This window comes from Trachurus japonicus, chromosome 6 (genome assembly GCF_045865225.1).
Source record: "Trachurus japonicus isolate A0001 chromosome 6, Traja_1.0".
Classification (NCBI taxonomy): Eukaryota; Metazoa; Chordata; class Actinopteri; order Carangiformes; family Carangidae; genus Trachurus; species Trachurus japonicus.
This window is the reverse complement of record NC_140912.1, coordinates 5,730,163-5,751,497: the sequence shown is the minus strand read 5'-3', so window position 1 is coordinate 5,751,497 and position 21,335 is coordinate 5,730,163. Positions and strand designations below refer to the sequence as shown.

General features: G+C 41.2%; 1 protein-coding gene across 1 annotated transcript; it reads right to left on the bottom strand.

The window, feature by feature from the left end:
- Window positions 1-453: 453 nt before the first annotated feature.
- On the bottom strand, window positions 454-20,199 carry LOC146985462 (FYVE, RhoGEF and PH domain-containing protein 6-like). Its single transcript, XM_085778459.1, has 21 exons — window positions 20,071-20,199; window positions 15,292-17,152; window positions 11,646-11,787; window positions 10,933-11,012; window positions 10,586-10,616; window positions 8,478-8,629; window positions 7,120-7,276; window positions 6,867-6,954; window positions 6,264-6,314; window positions 6,122-6,180; window positions 5,975-6,046; window positions 3,855-3,923; window positions 3,070-3,153; window positions 2,882-2,961; window positions 2,684-2,786; window positions 2,462-2,608; window positions 1,448-1,553; window positions 1,216-1,310; window positions 1,006-1,134; window positions 781-920; window positions 454-701 (listed from the first exon to the last, which is right to left on the bottom strand). The coding sequence occupies exons 1-21, from the start codon at window positions 20,081-20,083 to the stop codon at window positions 665-667; spliced, it is 3,696 nt and encodes a 1,231-aa protein (XP_085634585.1). The 5' UTR covers window positions 20,084-20,199; the 3' UTR covers window positions 454-664.
- Window positions 20,200-21,335: the final 1,136 nt, after the last annotated feature.

Here is a 21,335-nt window from a genome sequence, read left to right as displayed (position 1 = left end):
ACGCTCTGGTGGACAAGTTGTGACCTGCACATTCACCACGCTATGAGATAATAATGTAAAGTTACATACAGAGTTGTTTTCAAGGTAAATCCATGCAAAACCGCTGATGCACGTTCCCATCAGGGGCAGTTTTTCGGCAAGCAGTCTCTGTATTTGCTTTGAAAACAACTCTGTCTCATAATGTTACGTTATTATCTCATAGCGCGGTGAATGTGCAGGTCACAACTTGTCCACGAGAGCGTTTTGGAGTTGTTGGATTGTGTATTTGATGTGTTTGATGAGGGAAACCAAGAAATCCCATAAGCCTCCGTAGCGTAGCTCTGAGCAGCTTGCGGCTCTGCTCCGCCGTTCTAAAAATAGCTTGCACCGACAATTAAAGGTAACAAACCTACTGCTAAGACTATAGGGATTATGGCAGTGGGCCAATTTGCTAAAATGTTAAACTATCCCTTTAAGCTGTAGCCAATACTACATAAATGGTTAACATACAAAAATGGTTGTTCACTGTGTGTGCTCTAAAAACTATGCAAACTGGCACAAACCTGATAAAAACAATACATTACTTTGTATGAGTGTTATTCCATATGGTGTCTCCACCGGAGCACTGAGGTAAAACATTTTCAGGCAAGGTCAGGACAATACCTTGACATGTATCTTGAATGTATTAAAGCACAGTGGCCTCTTTGAATGAGTTGATCCATCTATATAGGTAAAAGAAAATACAATTAATATTAAATGCCGTCATATGCAATAATGGGTAGCATCTCTTTTACACTATACCTCTGGACTGTTGGTTCATCATCAGCTTTAAAGATGAAGTAAAGTGTGTTTTTGTGGTACAGCTTGAACTGTAACTTCTCAGTAGAATTTTCTTTTAACATAAATCCTAACAGGGGCTGACTCTCTAAGGCTGCAACATCCTGCATGAAGACAACAAAGAACAGATGTTGGATGGACAAGAAATCAGTTCCATGTTTGTCCAATTATAACATTACATAACCTTACCTCACTTGCAGCGTATGTGTACAAGACTTTGTCTTTGATGACAAACCACAGCCTCTTCCCCTGCTTCTTATTGCCCTTGGACCTCTGTAGATACCCACTCATGGATGAGTTGTCCGTGTTCGCTGTCACCTGAAATGAGTAAAAGTTATCTGACTTTTCTGGCCATAATAAACAAACAATGGACCCAAATCAGGACAAAGTATCAGCTACCTCTGTGAGGGCAGCAGGTATCTTCTTCTGCTTCCTGGAGAAGGCAAAGTTAGATCTGTTTCCAGGAGATACACCTGATAATAGGGACTTTTCATCTGAAGAACAAATGTGCAACAGAACGTGGTTTAGTACACAGAGAATGCACAGCTGTGTTGAATTCAAGGTGACAGCATAACGTGAAGAAAACTGTATATTATCACTGGAAACAATGTTAGAAGGAAGTCACTCATACTTGTTTGCTGGTTAAGAACGAGGAAACACTGGTCACACACTCGAGCTGACTGGTTCTTAAGGTATTCAAGGCAGTATTTCTTGGAGGAACAGGACTGGCACACCACCTGGTGGGATGAAAAAGCACAAGATACAAAGTTTTTCTTGTTTGTAATTTGATTTGTTTCCTGTTCTTATAGGCACAACTAGTCCTTTTTAGAAACAAGCTCATTTGCTTTCTTAAAAAGTTAGATGAGAAGATAAATAGATGAGATTAATAAATGTCTGTACAGTAAATATGATGGAAACAGGACACACAACTTAAAGGTACATTGTGTAGGAATTACTCCCGTCTAGCGTTGCAGTTGTATATCGCAAGCAACTCAATCGTATTTGTCATGCTGCATTCACGTGAAATTGGGCAGACGGCAGACGGACGACAGCCGCTGCTCGTAACGGCATAAACAAGCCTCTATGTAAACAAGTGGTCCGTCAGCACGAGGCAAAACAATACATGTGACAATATGTTGTCATGGCGACTTCTGTGACTAAAATGACATCTGGTTTGTTACCGACGGCCGTCTGCCCGACTGCACGTGAATGCAGCATCAGTGTAACGCTCCATTCCTCCTCACTGCGTTACCGCGGTGACTTTTCACAGACGCCACCTCCACCTGAGCCGACAGCTCCGGTGTCTCCGCTGAGTTTCCGTGGTTTCCTACCGTCACGCTGCCACTGAAGGTAAAAACATGGCGACACCACATGGCAGCAGCACCGAGCTTACCGTCTCCATGGAGATATGAATGATATGAACGGCTCATTCAGAGCTGAAAGGAACACTTCAGTTTGTTGATGGGGGGATTACTGGTTAATGAAAAACAGACTTTTGAACAAAATAATCGATTTTGTGAATAGATAACAGGAGAAGTTACACAATGTCCCTTTAACCTTTTGTCATGGCCTGTATGGATGAAATAAAAAAGATGTAATGTGTTAATGTGTTGAGCGCTAAAGATGCCACTTTTTGTCATCTCACCTTTCCACAAGCTCGGCAGTGGTGTCTCCTCCACGTTAGGGAGAACTCAGAGGTGCAGATCATACACATGGTGGTCCGCAGGTCAGGTATCCATATTGGGGCTTTGGAGCCCAAAGGATCACCATCACCACTATCACTCAGCTCCCCCTGAGTGGAAGTACAGAACCTTTAGTTTTGGTCCCCTTATACTTTTCAAACAGGGGATGTATAGGGTGTGTTTACCTCTTCTTGAGCTTTTCCTGATGTAAAACTGTACTTCTTTCTGGTGTAGTCATTGATTGCTTTGGAAATGGCCTCGAGCCATTCATCTCGCTCTGTGGCTGAACTGCAGGAGGAGAAAACAAAGTGTAACTACACAGTGACCTAATGCTATGTAATAATGAATAATGAAAGCAATATCTTTGGTGTCTGATCAATTACCTTGCAGAGAGAATGAAGGAGCGCTCCACACTCTCAATGTTCAGCTCATTCTGATAGGCTTCTTGGCTGGGTTTGCTAACCTGTAATTATTTTCACCATGAGTAGTGATGTGTGGCAGTGTGTAGCTTATCTTCTGTTAATGTGTATGTGAAAATATGAGAAGTGTGAGAAAATGAGAAAAGTCTCACCCTCATCCCAGCTAGACACAACATGTTGTTGACCTTGTACTGGCCTGACTGGACAGGAGTGGTGTACAGCAATGTGTCATTGAGCTAAAGGAAACATAACAGACATGTCATTAGTCAAGTCTTGACAAATATAATCTTCTTCATGGGTAACATGCTCTGTATAATCAATGGTTTGATCACCTTTACACTGCAAAAACTCAAAATCTTTCCAAGAATATTTGCCCTGTTTCTTGTCAAAATGTCTCATTTCTAGTCAAAACAACCCCTTTCCACTCATCACCTAAAATTAACTTGTTTTTAGATAATTTCCACTTGTTTCAACACATTTTCACTTGAAATAAGTAGAAAAATCTGCCAGTGAAAGCAAGTTTTTTGTGCTTGTAATAAGGAAGAAAAACTTGGTCCACTATCAGATTGTTTTAAGTGAAAATAGGCTTGAAAGAAGGAAAACGTGTCTAAAAACAAGCTGCTTTTTAATGTGATGAGTCTTATTTTAAGTATAATGAGATTTGTTTTGACTAGAAATGACATTTTGACTAAAAAATAAGACAAATATTCTTGGTAAGATATTTTATTTTTTGCAGTGTAATCACCCATTACAGCAGCATAACACAGAAATACAAGGAAGTATTGACTATACAAGAAACCCGTCAATAAAAAGGAAGCCAGATGGAGCATGGAACCTGAGAACCTGCATCTGATCATAATCATCCTCTGCAGAAACAATGGGGCCAAAAAGAAGATGGGGGAGTGCAAGAGAGGAAAGAGACAGATGTGTAGCCTACCAGGAAGAACTTTCGGGGTTGCATGACCTTCCTGGCCAGTTTCATCAGGACACCCTCTTTCAGGAAGATCTGCAGCACAAGAACACATTAAGTCATGTTTATTTATTGTTTCACATCTTTAATCATTTTCTGAATGATCAGGATGGAACCATCTGATGTCATTCTTCAAATCAAGCACCATATTATAAAGTTGGTGCTAAAGGCAACAAACCATCCGTTGAAAAAGGTTTACAGCCAATAATGTTGAGGTTTCCTCTTCATCATAATAATCATTACTCTGTTATTTCATTATAATGATATGAATCTTTATATTTTACAGCGTTTTACAGAGGGTCTAGTTAATTTTGTACCTTCGGAAATTTGAGATGATGTTACTTTGTCAGCAATTATATTCAAGGTGCCCAAAATGCAAACTCTGAATTAACTACTTGGCCAACTTGGAAGAAGTCTAAAGAAGATGGAAATCTAGACATCTGCTGTTCCATGACAAGTGCCACAGCATCTCAATCAGATTCAGGTCTGGACTTTATCTAGATCACTTCAAAACCTTCATTTTGTTTTGTTTTTTAAGCCATGTGGACTATCATTGTCCTGCTGCAGAACCATAAATGTGTTTGACCTTGAGGTCATGAACTGACAGCCGGACATTCTCCCTCAGGATTCATGGTTCCATCAATTCCTGCAAATCATCCAGGTCCTGAAGCAGCCAAGCAGCCCCAGACCATCACACTAACACCACCACATGTAACTGTTGGTATGATGCTCTTTTTATGAAATTATGTGTTAGTTTTACACCAGATGTAACAGGACCACCTTCCAAAGTTCAACTTTTGTCTCATCAGCATCAGTCCACAGAATATTTTCCCCAAAGTCTCGGGGATCATCAGGGTGCGTTTTGGCAAAAGTGAGATGAGCCTCTGTGTTATTTTTGGTCAGCAGTGGTTTTCACCTTGGAACTGTCCCATGGATGCCATCTTTGCCAGGTCTCTTTCTTATTGTTGAATCATGAACAAAGGCCTGCAGGTCTTTAGAAGTTGTGCTGGGTTCCTTTGTGACCTCCCGGATGGGTCTTTGGAGTATTTTGGTTGGCTGGCCCCTCCTGAGAAGGTTCACCAGCGTTCCAAACTTCCTCTATTAGTGGATAAAGGCTCTGGCCGTAGTTCACTGGAGTCCCAGAGCTTTAGAAATGGCTTTGTAACACTTTCCAGACTGACAGATGCCAATGATTTTGTTTTTTCATCTGTTCTTGAAGTGATGTGTTGCTGTTTGAGATCTTTTAGCCTCCTTCACTTTGTCAGACTCAACAGGTCTGGCAGTGATCAGGTCTGGGTGTGGAGGGTGAACATGAACTCTTTTCAAAACATTTAGTTTATCACTTAGTTCATGATTTAACAAGGGGGGGGGGTTACTTTTTCACACAGCGGCAGGTAGGTTTGGATTAGCCTGGCTCTCGCCAGACCCTTGTAGTTCAGCAAAGCTACGCCAGAGGCGCTACGCTCAGCTTCGCACAAGGGTCTGGACTCGAGGCCAATGCAAACTTCTTCCCCGGAGCAAAAAATAATGAACCAATCAGGATCGCCGGGCGGGACTTTCTGAGGTGTGACGTAGCGCTGAAGCGACTGTTTGAGTCAAACAACAATGGCGGCTCGCAGTGAGTGGCTGAAGTAGCACGTCATTCAAGATAACGGACAAGTGGTTTATCCAATCACATACAAGATTTTTTTACAAGGCCCCGCCTTCTGAAATGAATCGCCTATGGAGCAGTCCCAGACCCTTGTGTGGAGCTCAGCGTAGCTTTGCGGAACTTAAGGGTCTGGCGAGAGTCAGGCTAGGTTTGGATAGCTCTTTTCCCCTACTAAATGAAATCATGATTTATTTTTATATAGCATTTTATATTAACTTTGGTTATCTTTGTCTAATATTAAAATTTGTTTGATGATCTTAAACATTTAAGTGTGACAAATATGCAAAAAGAGGGGCTTTTCTTTCACGGCATCGTAGATACATGTCCTTGTGATTTACATTCATGACACACACACACACACACACACACACACACACACACACACACATACACACAAAACATAAATCCAAATATCAATTATACAGTAAGAGCTTACTCGTCCCGGCTGAACTATCTCACGGTGGCCACTCAGACTGCACTGCACCTGGATCAGTTTCTGGAAATTATCCTGAAAAAGAAAAGTAGAAATAAGTCAAACCTTTGTGGAGAATTTTGTGAAGAGTGTGTGATGATTGTCTCTTACCCCATGTTTCATGATGTCATTGGCATGATTGGCCACCTCTTTTACAAGAGCAAGGGCAGCTAAGTGGAAAGAAGTAACATATATATGACTCACACCACCACATGGACTAAATGTATGGAGATGTAAAAGGTCCTCGGTTTACCTTCTGTGTCCTCGTAATCATCTGAATCCTCAGATAGGTTTTTCAAATAGTCTGAAATGACAAATATCACAAAGTCAGGTCAACGATGCGACCGAATGAGTGAGAAAGTAAAGTACTCTGGGTCACAAGTGCTCAGTGTTGTGTTGTAAATTCCTGGAATGTAATCTGAAGTTAAAACCCTGGATACAAATGTTTGCAGGTGCTTACATAATGAAATTATACAAGAGCGACATGAGGAACATTCTTCACCTCTGGCACCGAGTGATCAATCCTGATGTATTAGACTCATGACAACCTAAGCCCACTTATGTTAAAGCTTGTGTTATGTCACTAAATCTGATTTGGACTGCACCGCACTTTTATTATCTGAGGATTGCAGGGGCAAGACAGACCTATAGACTAGTTTGTGTTCCTGCATACAGCAGGGGGCAGCATGGTGCCTATGATGTGACATCACAGGCTGGTTGAACATACAGCATTGAGGAAGCTCATATCTACATGGATGAAGGGATTAAAAGCTTAACAGTGACTCAAGAATGGTGTGCTAAAAAAAATGGATTCACGGTATGTAGTGCAGTGAAACCGAGGCTTCATGTGATATACCTGTGAACAACAGCTGATACTGAGGGATCCTCTGGACAGGCTTCAGGAGGAAATGCCTCAGAGCAAAGTTGGCACAGCGTGGACTTGTCTTGAATAAAAAAGAATAACACAGGAAATGAAAAACACCAATTTCAGGAACAAACAGGCATACACCGTTCTCTGCACAGACATAAACAATGAAGTGTCATTGATCCAAGTCACATGCCCTCACCCTCCCCGGCACAAAAAAAACAGGTCGAGCCAGTGTTGTCACCTCAAATTCCCGCACCACAGCTCCAAATGCTGGGTTTTTTTTACTCTGCTCTTCCAGTAGAGCCACATTCTTGTCATACTCGCGGATGTAAGTGGAGTACATCTTTAGATAGGGTCCTTTCTTCAGGAAGATGTCTGCTAGCTGCGAATTCTCATCCCTGTACAGAGAATAAAAGAGAGAAAAAGCATTGCAAAGACTTGAACATTATTATTTATGTTTAGTCACATGTTTGGGAGTGAGTGGAGAATACCCTGCAGAGGATATGTAGGCTACAGTTCGTCTTTGTGTAACACAAACAATACAAAACATCTCTCTTTCTCTCTCTCTCTCTCACACACACACACACACAGAAACACAAGATAAACTCACAGTAATTAGGCTAAGCGTGTGTCACATATCTGGAGTACCTGAGTATGGTTTGTATCGGCCGCTAACATCAGAGAATGCCGACACCCACACATCACACCAATATGAAATTGTTAACATTTAACCCACAGGCTAGAACAGCCTCCATCTGCTGTGTTCACATCATATGGGATGGATGGTAGTGATAGAAAAGATTCTTCAGTCAATGATTTACAGTCTACAGTATCTGACAACTCAAGAAATGTAACTGTTATATGATGGACACCTCCAATTTAGGGAAATACCAAGTGTTTTCAGAATGATGATGATTTGGAAGTTGACATGAACTCACTTTACAAGTTGAGACTGGTAATTACAGTAACTGAAATACTGTAATACTGAAACTGTTGGTATGTTGTTTGCTCACAATCTATACGCTTAGCTAAAAAGATATTTTAAACCAGTCCTTTATTTTTGATGATGAATATCATTATTGTGGAGGTGACTTAATGCTTAGGATAGGATTTTAGTTCAATTTTAAGGTAGTTAAGATTTGCTGCTAGACATTAAAAAACCTTAACAAACTGTTCCAGACCTTTACTGTATCTACTGCTCTAGATCAGTGTTTTTCAACCTTGGGGTCGGGACCCCATGTGGGGTCGCCTGGAATTGAAATGGGGTCGCCTGAAATGTCTAGTAATTGATAAAAATTTTTACTGATATTTTTTTTTTTAAGTAATTATTATTCTTTTTAAAATTATGATTCAAAACTCCAATTGTTTTCTATACTTTCACTTTCTTGAATATAAATCGAGTTCAAATAAAATGCAGCATATAAAAATATCTGAGCTGGTGCATCTTGATTGACCGCCGTGATCACATGACTGCACGTGATCGCAGGGTTGCCAGAAATTTGTGATGTCAAAATGGGGTCAGGAGCCAAAAAAGGTTGGGAAGCAGTGCTCTAGATCACTAAACATAAATGTAAAACCACTTGTGTGATCCTGTTGTACCATTTGGCCAGTCTCTGCCTCAGCTCTCTCAGCAGGTCTTGGTTGAGTTCGTAGAGTTGTGGGAGGTAGTAGAGGATCTGGTTGAGTATACGCTCCTCTATTACAGGCTTCCCACTCTGCTGAGATGCTTTAGACACCGCCTCCCGAAAGTCCTGCAGGTCAGAAAGTCAGACAGATAAAGTCAACCCAGAGTAGCAACATTTGCCTGAGTCTCTTTAGATTTTCTCCAAAAATCCAGTTCAGTCTGAGATTCTCCAATAAAAAATAGAAAAATAGAATTGAACTGAACTGAAGTACCGACCTAAACATTATCTGTTCTCTAAATTTTGTAACATGGTTCCAAAAAGAAGCCTATATTAGATGAGCTCCAGCAATATAAAACAAGGAGGTCAAAGAGAGAGGAATGCTGCTGACCCATGACCTACACAGACCTGACTTGCATTAAGCATCCCAAAAATGTACAGAATATGAGCAAAAAAATGAGCACAGATGAGCCTGAGGGCACAGAACAGGTTAACATGTGAGGTCACTTCCTACTACAACAGCTGACAGTGATGGAGGTGGCTCATGTGGTTGTTAGTGAAACATGATGATTCAGAAGAGAAGAGATTAATCAGCTTCAGAAGCAAAGTGAATGTTTCTTTGTGTTATTATTAGACTTTACAGAATACGCTTTTATTTTATCTCTACAGTAAGCTTTCTCTAGTTCTGCCTAAATAACTTCAAGTCATTTTTTGTTTACTGTCATGATTTTTTGTGGTGTAGCAATGCTGCCCTGTTGGTCCATCACTCTGACATATACAACTCTGAATATCAGTGGGTGGACTGAAATGACATTTTTCTGATTCCCTCTGAATGAATCCCTCTGATACCGGTCGTATCCTGACTTTTTTAGCACCACTCTGACATTTATGGTTTTGAGTGAAGTGTCTGGACAAACACTACATGGACCACAATACCATGAAATTTGAACATACAATCATAATAACTTTGGTGTCCACCTGATGCAAAATATCACAGCAGGTGAGCGTGATGATGTTAGCATTTCTCTAACCTCATAGACAGTGGCCATGGCTGTATATTCATTTTTAATTATCCTTTCTTGGGTTGTGCTCTATATTTGATGACCTGTCTAAGTTATATTATTCTATCTTAGTTTGGTTACTTTTAGTCTGAAAAAGCAAGCAAGTTCCTTCATCAGTTCATGTGCTGTAGCCTACATTATGCTGTATAGTTATTAAAAGTGTCTACAGATGCAGACTGTTTCATTTGTGAGATTAGAAGTGACCAATTGTTTAGGTTGTTGTTGTACCTGTTGCCCCACATTGAGTTTAGTCAAGTGTCAACATCTTAAAGGAAACAGAGCACAGAAAGAAAACATCATGACTCAGTTTACGTTCAGTGTTAGTTTGATTGCATAATGAAATTAATACTGCCCTACAAAGGCAAAGCGCAGTATCTGCATTTTTTCAAATTTTTGTTTTTGACCAATCAAAAGTGTGGCATATTTTCTTCAATCTGGTAGAATTAGATATTGGTACTGCTGACATTTCCAGAATTATTGGGCTTTTTATTTTGCTGTCCATCTAAAAAAAAGCACTGTGAAACCGAGGCAAAGTGCAGTATCTGCAAAGAGTACTGTACTCCCTACATCCTATAATTTACTCTATAATTCCATTGGAGTAAAACCAAGCCAAAGTGCAGTATCTGCCATAAAACCAAGGCAAAAGTGCAGTATCTGCCATAAAACGCTCAAAATTGGCCAGAAACAAAATACATTTAATTCAGTCCACCTTTATCTAATCAATTATAGACTTGGTAGTTATTCATAATTTGATGCTTAAACCTGACAATGAAAAACACAAAAAGCTGTTTTTCTCAGTCCGGCATTTTTACAGATACTGCACTTTGCCTTTGTAGGGCAGAATAGTGTTGGGGGGGGTTAAGTGTAATGAAAACACATATGGACACTGTGAACTCTCACAGAAGACTGATACTAGATAAAAACATATAGAGAACACAAGCCTGTCCTCATCACAGCAACATGAAACCAGATTTTGAGTGAAGCAAATCACATAAAGGACGGGTGATGTGTGTGTGGTTCTTACAACATGAAGCAGCTTCAGGACGTCAACAAACCTGGAAGAGAAAACAAAGCACAACGCAGCAAGTTCAATAACATACAATTATAGCGAAAAAATTCAATGGACAGATGTCTGTCCAATAGTGGTTTGTGTTCCACAATATACAGATCTCAAGTCAGTTTTCAGTTATAAGAGAAATAGTCTCAATGAAGCAGTTGATACATAGTATGTGGATCATTAGAGAAATAGGGTCACTTAGACATTAAACCCATCTGCTTGCCTGGACACCTCCACTAATAAGTGAGAAAATGTTTCTTTTTCCTTTTGTACTTTGAGTGAACCAGTGTTTTAATTTAGAAAAAATGACTTACACACTCTCAGAGGACATGATCTCTGTAGCGATGTGGTGAATCTTGCTCTTCTTCTGTCCACCCTGGTGCAAAAACACAGACTTTTATTACAGTGCATTTAGAATCAAGGCACTTATTCATTTCATACAAGACAATTCTACGGTGGCCCTGAGGTGCAAATCACAACAGCAAATTAGAACAACAACACAAAAAGAGAAAACACAACGGCAAATTAGAAAACATAACGGCAAAAGAGAAAACACAACACAAAAAGAGAAAACACAACGGCAAATTAGAAAACACAAAACAAAAAGAGAAAACACAACAAAATAGAAAACACAATGACAAATTACTAAACACAACAACAAATTACTAATTACTTGCTGTTGTGTTTTCTCTTTTTGTGTTGTGTTTTCTCTTTTGCTGTTGTGTTTTCTCTTTTTGTGTTGTGTTTTCTGATTTGCTGTTGTGATTTGCACCTCAACAGCACCACGGCATTAGTATTGGCTACGTGTTCCTACAGTAATAAACTGGAAACTGAGAGTACTTTCAGGAAGATATTTGTCATACATAACGTCAGTGAACACGAGGGAACAAAGTGTCAGAAAGAAGAAGCGTTTCCCCTTCTGGTTCAAGACAAAACCTTTATCTCTCAGAACAAATCCTGGCAGAAATGTTTCTCGGCGCACAGCGGAAAGAAGTCATAAATCATTAGCCTGGTGTGCTCTCCTCACCGTGCTCTCCTCCTCCGGCTGCTCAGCCTCTCCTTTACTGGAGACGGAGCTGCTGTCGTTCTCCTCGTCTGAGGATGAGATGTTGGCTATGATGTCATCACTTGAGAAACCGTCACCCAGGGAGACCTCGTTGGCAGAGCTGCTGAAAGGACAAGGTGTTATGGTCAGGTAAGAATGGAGACAAATACAGAAGCATATGCACATCCTGTGGACACACAGAGGCAGCTGCAGTGCAGACACGTATTAAGAACAAAGACAGCTGTACAACTGAACACAGCTTTAGTCATTCAAACGGCAAATACCGTTTTTCTCAATTGCTAAAACACTAAACCCTACAGTATTGTCTGAACCAAATGCTCAGTTGCCTGAACCCACTGATTGAATCAGTCGCTCTTTTGGCAAAACCATCAGCACTTTTCACCTGTTTAGACACAACTTGCCAACACATTTTCATTGTGATGCACCTGTGTTGCATAATGCTGAGCACAGGTGGCAAAAGACACCACAATTCAAGCACATGTTTCACCGGCTGAACACAACAACTCAAAATTGATCACACTTGTGGCTAATGATGTGAGGGAACAAATATAAACCAGTTCAGGATGAAGTCTTGTGGCCTGACCCAGTACGGAGAAATGATGCTGTGGCTGAGTAATGCACTTCTCATTTCTATATTTTTGTACTTTATTTTTATGTAGGCTTACTGCATACAAGTGCTTAATGCACAAGATTTCTGTTTTTTTTTTTTACTAAAGTATGCACAAGTGCTAAATGTACAAGTTTTTTGTTTTGCAAGAGGAGAAGATGAGAGACGACAGGATGAAGGAAGAGAGGATGAGGGAGGGAGGGAGTGAGGGAGAGATGAACTGGGAAGAAAAAAGAAGAAGGAAGGAAAAGGGGATGAAATGAATGTGGGGAGGGAGGGAGTGAGGAGGGTGAAGAAAGGAGAGAAGTGCTAAATGCACAGTTTTTTGTTTTGCAACATGCATTTAGCCTACAGTGAACAATAAACATTTATTTCTACAGCTTCATGTCCTGAGCATTGTGTTTTCTATGTAGTGTTTAGTGACTGCTCAGTAGTGGTTTTAATTTTGATTCACTCAGGGCAGATTTGACAACATACTTCAGTTTTCATTACTTCGGCACAGATTAAACTGTTTAGAGGTGAAAGTTTGGTTTTGCAATAAGAAGAGTCTGAGGTTTTGTGAATGTAGCTTGAAAATTGGGGTTTGTGCTCACAGTTTAGAGAAAAGGAGAGCAGCTTTTGAGAAATGTGTCTTTAGCAATCGAGAAAAACTGTAATTAGACGGCTGCAAGAAAGTGAGGATGTCATTCATGGAAGAGATTAGGCTGAAATAGAAACATCTATGTCAGCATACCATGAGTGGGAGTGTCTACCACTACCTCTCCAACATACCCATACCACTAGACACAGCTGGAAAAACAAAATGATAATCATGAACACTATCAGATATTCCTAGCTCTGGTCCAGCTGTGCAGTTCAGGTCACAGAGCAGCAGTTTGGCTAAATGCTGCCAGGCCCAAAAGAAACTAGCTCTACACTGCAAAAACTCAAAATCTTATCTTATTTCTAGTCAAAATGTCATTTCTAGTCAAAACCAATCTCATTATATTTCAAATAAGACTCATCACATTAAAAAGTAACTTTTTACTTCTTTCAAGCATATTTTCACTTGAAATAAGTAGAAAAATCTGTTGTTGGATCAAGTTTTTCTTTCTTATTACAAGCACAAAAAAACTTGCTTTCACTGGCAGATTTTTCTACTTATTTCGAGTGAAAATTTGTTTGAAACAAATGAAAATTATCTAAAAACAAGTTAATTTTTAGGTGATGATTCTTATTTTAAGTGAAAAGAGTTTAGTTTTGACTAGAAATTAGACATTTTGACAAGAAATATAGACAAATATTCTTGGAAAGATTTTGCAGTTTTTGCAGTGTAAACCCAACACAAACCACTTGCTGCTATCATTACACACTTTCCTCATTGAATCATGCAGCTGGCAAATAACACAATGTGAAAAGAGAGAGAACCACACCAGAAAGATACTACACATCCAAAATACTTCAATTCCCTGAGGGAGCGCTTCATATGAAGGCACCTCCCTCAACTAAACTGCAGAAAAACACGCTGACCCCAGCTCAGCTCAGCAGCAAACCCAATAAGCCAGAGTCAGTTATGTTACATACTGTGACGTACTTATAATAGCTGATGTATTTGAGTGCCACTGGTCTGTATTTGTGAGCCGCTCAACGTGTTTCCAACATGTGATCGCCACACTGTTCAACACACTAAACTGTGAGAGGCTGAGTGTACAGTTACACAAAGTGTAATCCTCATTTTTCCAACTGTCTTCTGCTCTTTCATAACACATTCTACTCCAAAAACTATAAACATAGGCTACAAGTTTAATTAAGCTAATTTAGCATCAAAGTGGTTGTTGTGGCCAAACTCACTCACCCAAAATCTTATTCTCTCACCTTCTCCAGGGCTGCTGTAGCTATCAACAGATCATTCTACTTTTTATCCTAGGATTTGTGCTTTTAAAATCACATTCTGAAATTCTGCTCCAGTGGTTGTGCTGCAGAAACAATGTCTCTGTTCCACTGCTTCATTCACAGAGCTGCTTGTCCATTTGTAACTATTTCTTTCATATGAACAAGTTTGGAATTTGTTCAAGACAGGCTTCAAAGATCATGCACGGCAACAAGGAAGGAACGAGGAACAGCTGCTGCGTAAATGCAGCGCAATGCACCTGTGGTTTACTGTCAAAACCTGGTGCTTATAGAATGCTAAGAAATGTCAAGAGCAATACACACATGCCCCTGTCAATCTGCATTATACACAGTGCGATATGAGTCTTAATGATCTTTGATTTTTTTTTTTTACAAATGAAAGTCACACGCTGTCATTTGCTTTACAAGTAATTGTTCTCATGAAGTCTCAGGTGTTTCCTGTTCTCATTTTAGAAAAGATGATGTGCATTTTGCATTAGTATTATATCATTTTAAATGATGTATTGGCACCCAAATTATGTAGCACAGTATTTAACATAGATTGCTCCTTTTTGCACTTGTAGCGTATATTCTATTGTTTTAGACATTGTAGGATACATTTTATCATATACTCCCTCTTGGTATCCTATCAGGGCCGTAGGTGATGATAATTCTAGGGGCCCAGCGCCCAGTAGGGCCCACAAAAAACCCCAGTAGTCTAATCTTTGTATGACTGAATTATTCTGCATAAGACGCTGACTAATACTCATAGTAATGCTGCATTAGCATCAAAACAAAGTAGGCTAAATAAAAAATGATAATACAAAAAGTAGTCTAAGAAAAAAAGTGGAAAAGTCAGGGGGCAGGGGCCCACTTTAGTATACTTTCAGGGGGCCCAGAATTCCTAGCAACGGCCCTGTATCCTATTATCTCCCCTGCACATTTCCCTTTGGAGCATCCTGGCAGAAGAATTTTCTTTGGATGAATAAAATGATATCTATCTATCTATCTATCTATCTATCTATCTATCTATCTATCTATCTATCTATCTATCTATCTATCTATCTATCTATCTATCTATACTCAGGTAAATTCAGGATTTTATGCAAACAGCAAGCCACAAAAATCTACCTTTCACAGTCTGTTGGTGTCGGACACTGCTGGTGTCCAGGGTTTTTCTCTAAGCACATATATGGCTCCTGCTCCTCGTAAATGCCCTCATCATTATACAAGTCATTCTCCCACGTCGAAGGCTGCACTGAGGAGGCCGAAGTAGGTGACACGTTAATGTAGTCCGATATCTCCTCGTAGATACGGATGTTCTCATAATGGTGAACGGATTCATCCGATCCAAAGTTTAAATCATCTCCGTCCACACTTTGCTCTACTCCAATCACAGGGCAGGAGGTTTTACAGTTAGACCCAAGTTGCTCGGGGATGTTCGGACATCCACTTTGCTCATTATCATCCACAATGCAGTCTGGGCTCTGGCCTCCTCTTACAACCAGCTTGGGCAACATCCTCACTGACAGCTTCAAGTCCAGCAGTTTCCGGAAAGAGTTTCTCCTCAGGCCTTCGCAACGAATGATATCAGCTGTGGAGAAAGACTTGGCTTTCTTCTTCCCCAAGTTTCCCCGCGCAGGCTTGATTCCACCTGTTACAAGGTTTCTATTCATTCTCTCATGTGGAAGTAAAGGCAGCTCCCTCGTCACTCCCTCCTGCGAAACACCATCTTGTCTGGGAAGAACCGGCCTTTTCTCATCGGCTTCTTTTTCCTCATAGGATTCCTGTCTCCGTGTACATGGCAACGGGCTGCAGCGTGCAATGGGGATGGCAGCAGGCTGGCTGAGCAAAGAAGAAGGAGGAGGAGGGCTGTGGTGGGTGAGGTTGCTATAAACTTCCTTCCCTGCCACCTCCTCATCCTCTTTGTCAACAGATACGCCTGTACCATAGACACAGCTGTCACAACCCAGATCTTCCTCCTTCACGTTCTCTGGCAGGGTTTCAGGAGCAGACAGGGATGGCTCTTTCTTGGGTGGAGGGGCCGGTGGAACAAGGGCTTTCCTCCCAGACTCAACAACATCTGACTTCCCGTTTTCACTCACAGATACACTGACATTTAGGGAGGAGCTGACCTTCCTCCCTAATGACACCGTCACCTCTTCGGTGTCCATTCTGCTGCCTTTTTGGTTTAGAATCTCTTCCTTCTCCTCCTCCTCCACCTTTTCCTGATGAACTAAAACAGCTGTCTTTGGTTTCCGTGGTACAGGGACGGGTTTCCTTGGGGCTGCTGAGACCGGTTTGTGCTGGGCCACACTGCACATTTGCTCCGAGCCAAGAGTATCTTCCTCTGGTGCTCGTCCAGGTGCACTCTGAGGTATTTCATCACCATTTATCTCATTGGAGGCACCGATGTCTGTGTTTAGATTTTTGTCCAAACTAAGCATCTCTTGTAGAGGTTTATGGTTGTTAGAGGCCAGCTGTGGAGGGTGAGTGCTCATCCCCTGGCTTTTGACAGTGGATGTTCTCTCCCTACTGTCCATGACACATTGATATGTCGGGGGAAGTTTTCTGTTGTCTTCAGTTTTACCTCTGTGCAATTTTTTCAAGTCTTTCTCAGTTTTGTCTCTGCCTGTTGGCGTGTTTTTGATGCACTGACAGTTTTCCTCGCTACACAGGCAAATAGGAATAATATAATCCCAATCTGGCTTTTTGTTTTCTTGCTGTACTCCATTGTTTTGCCGGTTCAGTAGGCCAATGGTACCGGGGTTTCCTGTTGTTACAGATGTCTGGTGCTGGTTCTCTGAAGCAAGACGCTTGGATTCCAGTTTGGAGAAACTGGGTTTGGGGGCCAATACTGGTTTAACCCTTACTGGTGGTGTGGCAGGAGATGGAATAGGGAGGCCTTCTCTCCTGGGGGATGAGGGACTCGGCCTCGGCCTTTGGGGCGGCACCAGCTGTGGTTTTGGGGCCAGAGGTGGCTTGTGCCTGTCTGAGGAGAGAAAAACATAAACACTCAGTCAGACTGTCTGCTACATGTTAAAATGATTGAAACTCTAATCCTACACAATGAAAAAAGTATAGTACAGAGGACCAAAAAATGGCTTTTCCTGATTTTAATCTGTCAAATCATAATATTGCTCCCTGTAAAAAGGTCAAATACCTCGGCCATTTCCTTACAGAGGACATGACAGATGATGATGATAATAGAAGGCAGTGCTGCAAAATGTATGTGCAGGCTAATACTCTTGTTCGCAGGTTTCATTCGTGTACAGATGACGTTAAAATATCTCTGTACACCGCATACCTGTGGCGGGTTAACCAGGGCCGTTGCTAGGAATTCTGGGCCCCCTGAAAGAATACTAAAGTGGGCCCCTGACTTTTCCACTTTTTTTCTTTGAATACGTATGTATTATCATTTTTTATTTAGCCTACTTTGTTTTGATGCTAATGCAGCATTACTATGAGTATTAGTCAGGGTCTAAGCAGAATAATTCAGTCAAGATTAGACTACTGGGCGCTGGGCCCCTAGAATTATCATCACCTTTCTCCCCTATACTGTACAACGGCCCTGGGGTTAACTACAAGAAAGCAAGCATGAAAAAATAACAGGTTGCGTATAACGATGCATTAAGAATCTTACTTAAAAGACCTCGATGGCTGAGTGCGAGTGAAATGTTTGTAAATGCACATGTCAACACCTTTAACGCTGTACTCAGAAACCTGATGTATAGATTTATGTGTTGGCTTGATGCCTCAGAAAACCATATAGTTAACAACAGTTTGATCTACGTCATCAACTGCAGTTCCATCAGGTATCAATCTCTGTTCTGGAGACACAGTTGTCTCTTTTTAACTTTATAATAATTCTATTTTTGATAGGAAATCCCTATCTCTATGTTTTAGCTCTATTCTCTTTTATTGTCTGTGTTGTGTGTCTGTTGTTGTGTTACGTCTTGCTATGGCAGGGTTGCCAACTCTCACGCATCTGGCGTGTGTCACACGCTTTTAGGTCCTGTCTCACGCTCTCACGCCACTCAAACAATTCTCACGCCAAAATCAAGCGATTCGGCAAAAAAAAAAAATTAAAGCAAGCTTTGGCACTCATCAATAGGCTCTCTGATTGGTGTGCGTGATGCTTATCCGCGTGTCGATTGGACAGCTGCTCAAGCCTGTGATCACAGCACATAGGACGGGGAGTTATCGATCCGCGACCCCCCCCCCCTCCCCCACCAACAGCGGCACGGTGCTGAAGCCTAGACCCGACTTGGTCCGAATCCGATGGCCAAAAAAAAGAGGGAGAGAGCGAAGCCCGAGACACAACCTGACCTGACTGAGTTATGTTTTCAGACTGAACGCGGCTCGAACTGACGCCTGCGGTCGGGCTGGTTGGGCCAGTCCGTTGAAAACTATAAAATCAAGATGCAGACTGGGTAGCACAAAAGTACAGCCAGGCAGCTCAGTCCAGAGAGCAGAGGAGAGAGAGACAGCGCAGCAACGTGTGTGTGTGTGTGTGTGTGTGTGTGTGTGTGTGTGTGTGTGTGTGTGTGTGTGTGTGTGTGTGTGTGTGTGTGTGTGTGTGTGTACGTGTGTGCGCAACTGCGCATGCATGCACGTGGGCCATACCTGCAAACTCCGAATGGGTATGTAGAATGTTTATTACAGAAGAGAAACACACATTTCAGGACCTGACTTGTATCATCAGGCTGTAATAGAAGACTGAAAATCACAGGACATGTCTGTTCTGTCCTTTCATACATTAATAGGCTCAATAGGCTGGTCCAGGCCAAAAGCCAGAGCTCCCCACTAGACCAGTTTCATACACTCCAGCCATACAATGATAGGAACCACAGATCTGCTTTTTCCCCTCTTATCTGAAGCAAATGTTGTGTTTTCCCTTTATTTTCTTCTCAGAGTACACCAGAATGCTTCAAATACATGTTAAAATCACCATTTTTTTCCTGGGGGGGGGTGCCCCCAGACCCCCCTAGAGGGATATATTTTGTCACCTATTACACCTCTAGCCTACTCAGTTTGCAGGTATAATGTGTGTGTGTGTGTGTGTGTGTGTGTAAGAGAGAGAGAGACAGAGAGAAAAACTACAATAAACATAACTATTATTATTATTATAGACAGCCCCCCCCCCCCGCCAACAGAATCTCACTCCAGCCCAGGACCAAAAGTTGGCAACCCTGTGCTATGGACCCAGAGTCTAAAATAAAGTCCTAAATAGGCTAAATAAAGATATACTGTATATGACTATCCAGATGGCACATTTAATGTACTTTTAGACAGATGTTGCTCTGATGGGGTTTTACTCTTTAACTCTTTAAATCTGCTTGGCAGCACTGATCCTAACCTAGTGATAGCTGTTGTTAAGCACCCAACCAACTCCCCAGCGGGGGGCTCCAATATCACATGGCTTTTGTTTGCCCCTGCACACAGCAGCACAGTAATCCTGCTAATGGTCCATGTCAACAGAAAGAGGAGGAGGTGAAGAGTGGGAGAGGAATGGAGGAGGAGGGGGGGCAGCTAGGGGCTGGATGGAACAGAGTCAAGACAACTTAAATGTGTGTGTCTGGGCCAGTGCCCTGAAAGTGTAACTACTCTGATCACCTGAAACAGGCACTGATGTTGTTTTTATAACTGGGCACCACATGTTTCTAATTAAGCCAAGGGTTCAAATTCTGCAACCCCAACAATGAGATAGAAAGTAACATTAAATCACATTGTATGACACAATAAGGTCAACATTTCAGCTGTAGCCTATCTGCTTTCAGTCAGTCTGGATCTGTTGTTCATCATGAACCCGTTGGAACACATTGGTCTGATTTGTTGTTAACCGACAGTTTAAAGCCCCTCCAGCTACAGCTGTTGAATTGTAGCCCACTACACTTGACTATCACTTACCTGACTTCATCATCGCTCCGCTCCTTTTGAATCTCTGCTTGTTAATTCAGCACAGTGAGACAAAAAAAACTTCCATTATGTCCGGATACATCTCACAAATCACACAAACTAGTCAGTATAGGAAAAAATCCGCATTTCCCTCCTGTTTGTTTGAACGCCACTCAGTCAGTCCGTCCTGTTGTCAACACTGGGTCTCACTGCGCCTCAGCTGCTGCTGCCTCCACTGACTCTGAGTCTGAGCTTCCTGTGTGTTTCCACCTACAGCCACTAGAGGGCCTTAGCAGACAGGACAGGCTGCGGATCAGTCAAAACTACATCATGTAGTTCAGACTGGCAGTAGTTAGTTTGTACAAACTACATTTTTACCCCTGGAGAAATGTAGTTTGTGAAACTACAGCCAAAATAAGTAGCTCTAAAATCATGTGTTGTAGGATAACCAAATGCAGCCTAATAGCCTACGAAAAATCCACATGCCAGCAGAAATATGCCTCAACTCAGCTTTATTTTCTTAAAGAGAAAAAGCTGACATAGGGGAGACCGGGGTTGGTTGGCACACTTTTCACTCTTTGCCATAGCACTCTGGCATCATTTATGTGAGAATACTCAAACCAGCATCAAATGAAAGGTTAAGGTGTCAGCTTTAACTAAACACATTTCCATGTCCACAGTTATATTCTAAAATCAATTTATTTATGAATAAAATCATACTGCGCACTTGTGCCAACCAGCCCCGACACGGGGTTGGTTGGCACACTTCATGGGGTTGGTTGGCACATTGTAAAAATGAATGGATGAAGCAACCAATATAATAATAAATTGGAAATTTAATTCCAATATATTCAAATTTAAGGAGATAGCATAGTGCATGCATATATTTGCATGTATAACACTAAAACAGGGCATTTAAGGCCACAAACAAGATAACACGTACACAGAACATCAAACAGTAAATGATTTGAGCTTCTTTTTTTTTTTTTTTAAAGAGAAAATATTCAATGAACATATAATTTATTCTTAAATATAGCATATCACCTCTTTGTATTTTTATGTCTTTCCATCTCACTGTGTTTTAGATTTGCTGTGTGGGGTGGAAGCAGATTATTTACATTAAGGCCTATATAGAATCACTGGAATTACAGTATTGGCATATACAGGCTTTGTGGCCCATTTCACTGCATAAATCATGTGCCCATTTCTTGCACTCAGTGCACTGAATTGTATGAAATTATGTTTAATCACATTTAATATATGTATACTGCATTTTG

What these genes read in the sequence shown, in the direction of transcription:
- LOC146985462 (XM_085778459.1), bottom strand. An exon ending in AGCCGGAGGAGGAGAGCACG is followed by an intron (nt 11,013 to 11,645) that starts GTGAGGAGAGCA and finishes CTGTAATAAAAG; the next exon opens with TCTGTGTTTTTGCACCAGGG. An exon ending in TACCTGCTGCCCTCACAGAG is followed by an intron (nt 1,135 to 1,215) that starts GTAGCTGATACT and finishes TACTCATTTCAG; the next exon opens with GTGACAGCGAACACGGACAA.